This window comes from Acomys russatus, chromosome 18 (genome assembly GCF_903995435.1).
Source record: "Acomys russatus chromosome 18, mAcoRus1.1, whole genome shotgun sequence".
Taxonomy (NCBI): Eukaryota; Metazoa; Chordata; class Mammalia; order Rodentia; family Muridae; genus Acomys; species Acomys russatus.
In genome coordinates this window covers 61,482,354-61,487,447 of record NC_067154.1, presented here as the reverse complement: position 1 = coordinate 61,487,447, position 5,094 = coordinate 61,482,354, and the positions used below count along the sequence as shown (strand labels likewise).

Here is a 5,094-nt window from a genome sequence, read left to right as displayed (position 1 = left end):
CCGCCCCTCCCCTCCTGACGCCCCGCCCCTAGGAGGCGGCCACGCACCGAGGTCGGTGGCATGGGGGAGCGGCGGCGGGCGCTGCGCGCAAGACTGTCCCGAGCGAGCCGGGGCGCCGCCGCAGGCACAGGGGCCGGAGGAGGACACCTCGGGGCGTGACGCGGTGAGAGGGCGTGGCCCGGGTCGCTGCGCCCGAAGGTCCGACAGGGACAGCCGGTTCCCGTGCCCGGGGCGCACCTGGCGGCGGCGCGACCGGGCCGGACCGCGCGCTTCGGGGCCCGCGGCGTTGGCGGCCGGAGGATGGCGCAGCAGCCGCTCCCTCCGTCGGCGGCGGAGACTCGGAAGTTCACCCGGGCGCTGAGCAAGCCGGGCACGGCGGCGGAGCTGCGGCAGAGCGTGTCGGAGGTGGTGCGCGGCTCGGTGCTCCTGGTGAGTGGGGCGCGCAGGTGGCGGGCGGGGGGGCGGGCGGGCCTGGCCAGCGCCCCGGTAAATCCGGAGCAGGAGGGCGGGCCGCAGGGAGAGCTCGGAGGGGGCCCCGCGACTTCCAGAGTCCAGAGCTCACCCTTCTAGGGCCGGTCCTCTCCTCCTGGGAAATTCCTGCCCTCCGTCCGCTTCCCTGCCCCCACGTTACCTGTCCTCTGCGCACGGGGAAGTTTCGCTGTCCTCCACCGCGTCGTTGGTGTTGGGGGGGGGGCTTATCAGGTGCCCCGCCACGCAGCGTGTAGAGAAGGTGGGGTCTTTCCCACCCAGCCGGCGCTCCAGCGTGGGGATGTCCCCCCGGATGCTTTGGGTGGACACATCTCTGCCCGGTGTCGGGGACTTGCTAGTTCCATCCTTGACGCAAATCGCTTTGGAGTCTGCGGATTTGAGGGCCGGCAGAGCAAGGCAAACCAAGATGAACCCAGTCGTGGCGGCGGCGCCTGAAGAGCAGGCCTCTGGGTATTGGGGAAGGTGAAGTTTTAAAATCAACTTTTCCACAGCCAGGGACGGCCCTGCTGTCTTTGGAAAAGAGGGCACGCTCAGATGCTGGGCTCTTGCCTGGAGAGCAGCAGTCTGTGCTGCAGGGAGCTCCTCCCGGCAGCTGGAAACTTTTAGCAGCTCTTGGCGTTTTGTTTTCTTGAAGTGGACTTGTTTGTGGGTGTGTTCCTTGGAACATGTGAGGAGATAGATGGGTCTGTGGCCTCTGTGGTGCTGTGTGTGTGCGGGGTCGCCAAGGAGCGCCTCGCTTTAGTGGCAGGTCGGTGCCTTCCTGGGCAGACAGGATTTTCAGATGATGCTGGTGGAGTTTGGTGTTGATTTCCATATCCAGTTTGCTCAGTTGGAGGTTTCTGTCGTTTGCCAGCCCTGCCCAGCTCACCCTGCCTTTCTCAAACTTCGGTTTGATCTGTGGTGAACAGGGATTTTATTTTTCATTTTTATAGAAGTCGGTCAATTGGAAGGATAGAGGAGACGCCGGGAACAGACCAGAACCCGGCCTCCTGCTAACTTTGAAGCTGCGGGAGAGAGAAGTGAGCAGGGTAAAACCAGCAACCTCTGTGCCCCTCTCTCCTCCCAGCTGGAACGGTGCCCGCTAATCTCCAGCGAGCTGCAGCCCTTGACTATCTGTGTCCTGTGTGAGGGTGGCCTGTCGACATATGTGACATGCCTCTGATCTCATGACACTTCAGTAGTATGCATTTTCCTTGGACACTCTTAAAAATAAATAGCCAAGCAGCTTGCTGATGTCTCAGCACCTTATCTCGTCTGCCTGTCTGTCTGTGGTCATTTGTCTGATGACATCTATGATGAAATACTTAGAAAATATGAGGAAGCAATGGCACCTTGCTGTACCTTGCCAGCATCCTGGCCTGGGTAGAGAATGCAGTTCAGGGGTGGAGTCTGGGTTTCCAGATACTAAAAATTACCCATAAGTCTCACTTTCTACCCTCTCCCTCTCGCTGCTACGGTGTCTGCCAGGAAGTCACAGCAGGTGCACCTGTCACATAAATCCTGGCTGCTCTCTGGCCTGTGAGGGCCTAAGAAGGTGATCCCGATTCTCCCAGGAGACAACCAAGCTGGGGTGCGTCCTCGCACGCTTAGATGAAGGTGTAGGTCTGTTCTTTGAGCTCAGGTCCTCACAGCATACTGAGTGCTCGGTTTTCACCAGAGGACTCGTGGCGCGGTCCTGAAGGTGGCCGAAGACGGTTAGCTCTTCCCTGGCGGGACAGACTGATGAGTGAAACAGCTCAGTGCATAAGCAAGGCTGCGACGCTAAGAACTGTTAGTGTAGAAGTGATGTGTGCGTATACAGATTTCATTGTTGAGTAGATTCCCCCTGATTTATGGACTCAGATTTGTGGAGGGGCTTAAGAATAAATATTACAAAATGTGAGTCTACTGTGGTGAACCTTTGTTTCATCTTCTGGAGCAAATAATTACTAAGGTTTTGCAAAATTTGGTTTATTGAACCCCACCCCCCCTTCTCTTTCTCCCTTCCTTAGTGGCAACTGTGAGTCTCGGGCCTTTTAGCACATTTTGCCTCTATAAAGCTCATATTTATTTTTAGAAACTAGGAATAGTTTCTTACATGAGTGTAATGCTTTAAAAATTTTTTTAAAAAAATTTCATTTTGCTTTCTGTGCATTGGTTGGTGTGATGGTTTCAGATCCCTTGGAACTGGAGTTGCAGACAGTTGTGAGCTGCCGCGTGGGTGCTGGGAATTGAACCCGAGTCCTTTGGAAAAGCAGACGACAGTGCTCCTAGCCACTGAGCCACCTCTCCAGCCCCTGTAATGCCTTTTTTTTTTTTTTAAATGACACTAATAATGTGTTACTCTTTTTTTTCTAATTAAAAAAACCCGTTTGGTTGTTTGCTTTTATAAAGACTCACAAAAGCGTATCAGGTCCTTTAAAGCATGCTCACTTCCTGGCGGGCCTGAAATGACCAGCAGTGCGGACAGACTCCATGAGGGCGCGGCTGGCTCTGAACCCTTGAAGCTGGGCAGATCTGAGCATGGGCTGCAGCTCTGGCTCGGTCCCTTACCGGCTGTTCAGGCTTAGTGTGCAGGCCTCACTTTCCTCACCGGCAGAGCTGCTGGGAAGATGAGGTGAGCGTGGAGGCGAAGCTCAGCGCAGGCAGGCTTCCTGGCAGGCTTACATCTGCTGCTGGGCTTCTCTGGACCTTGGGGCTCTTGCTTTGTTAAGCGAGGGTCGGGCTAGACCGTACCTAGAGTCCCCTAGAAAAACCCACCAGGCTTTGATTCTAAGCGACTGTGAGCAGAGGGCTTGATACTGGCAATACTCCTAGTGTAGGGAAAGTAATGTATGATTTTTGGTTATGACTGAGAATCTTCACAAATGAAGACTTTGCTTCTCGGGCCGCAGGTTTAACACACATGCTTGCCGGGCAGGAGTACCGGAACCAAGTCCCGCTCAGGGTTGAATTGTGACTGCCTAACTCGGGGCTGTGTAAAACACAGCATTGCAGTGGCCCAGATCTAAGAGGCTGTACACCATTTTTTTTTTTTTTTTTGGTGAAAGATATGTGTAAGTGCCATGGCACTTTGGCTGGGTTTGCAGATGATCTTACACTTGGATAGTGACCTGTCACAGTTCGTCTGGGCGCCTGTCCCTATGTCCTTCCTGGTCTCATCTCCCTATGTTTGTTTCTGCTTCTGAGTCTCCTTGGATGTCAAGCCTTTGCCGAGGATACCATTCTACACCCCTCTGAGATAGAGCCTGGGAAGCGAAGTGACGCGGGTCAGGCCATCCCTGTCTCCTTTGTGTCACTAGAGAAGGAAGGTAGGCCAAAGGCGTGGGGAGATATTATCCTGCCCTCTGCGCATGAGGCCTCCCTCGCCCGCCCAGTGTTATCTGAGGTAACCTGAGACGGGAGTTAGGGGTGTTCTTTGAAATCCCCAGATAAGGTAAAAACAAAACCAAACCTCCTTTGCTATAACTTTAAATCAGAGATGTCAGTCCGGCCCGACAACTGAACTGGCCTGTGCTTCCCCCCCCCCCCCCCCCCCCCGCCCCGTCACTGTCTTTCTCCACCCTCTGCTGGAGTCCCAATAAACAGAAGTGTCCCCAGAATCCAGGAAGCAGGGCGGAGGCCATCCAGCTAGCTAACCACCAGCGGGCTCCATGTCTTCAGTTCCTGGCGCACGGGATGCTAGACGCAGTGTGGACATGAGTAATGCCCTGAATTTGGTTGAATGGGGAGGAAAGAATCTGTGACACTGTCACCCACATCCTTAGATGTTTACTCTGAGCCTGGGAGCAGGGAGGGTGCTGCGCAGCAGTTCTCTGTCTTTGTTAGGGTGTGCATCCTGCAGAGGCAGACGCCGCCGCCGTCCCCTAGGGTAGGATGGACGGTGGTCGCAGGGACACTGTTGAGGAAAGAGTCAGGCTGCTGTGCTGGTTCATACCTGTAACCCAGCACTCGGGAGACTGAGGCAGGAGAAGCGCCACGAGCTTGAGGCTAGCCTGGACTGTAGAAGGTGAGGCCAGCCTGGACTGTAGAAAGTGAGGCTAGCCTGGACTGTAGAAGGTGAGGCTAGCCTGGACTGTAGAAGGTGTGGCTAGCCTGGACTGTAGAAGGTGTGGCTAGCCTGGATTGTAGAAGATGAGGCTAGCCTGGATTATAGAAGGTGAGGCTAGCCTGGACTATAGAAGGTGAGGCTAGCCTGGACTGTAGAAGGGGAGGGTTAGGGTTAGGGTTCGGCTAGCCTGGACTGTAGAAGGTGGAGAGCCTGTCCCAAAAATCACACACCAAAAGATTTAAGGAAACCGCGTGCAGGGTGGACACGGTTGTGCACACCTTTAGTTCAAGCACTGGTGAGGCAACAGCCGATTGATCCGTGAGTTCCGGGCAACCACAAAACAAGAACTGGACGCTCCCAAAACAAGCATGCAGAGTTCTTTACAAAGGTGAGCTTTTATTAGCTCAGGGTAGCAAGGACTGGCTGCCTTGATAACCTCAACCTGGAGACTGCGTTTATGCAGCACGCATGGTGTTCTCAGGTGTGAGCGGGAACGTCACTCGTGGCAAGGTCACCCTTGTAAGTGGAAGGGCTGGGCCTTGAACCCAGGCCTGAAACTTCTCACCTTCAACCCT

The 5,094-nt window shown here is 55.1% G+C and overlaps 1 protein-coding gene across 1 annotated transcript in view; it reads left to right on the top strand.

Moving 5' to 3' along the window:
* The first annotated feature begins 261 nt into the window (after window positions 1-261).
* Window positions 262-5,094, top strand: part of Dock9 (dedicator of cytokinesis 9) — a 276,731-nt gene continuing 271,898 nt past the window's right edge. The window contains exon 1 of the mRNA XM_051160989.1: window positions 262-429. Coding sequence (XP_051016946.1) covers window positions 301-429 — 129 coding nt within the window. The 5' untranslated portion in view covers window positions 262-300. The remainder of the gene's footprint in view (window positions 430-5,094) is intronic.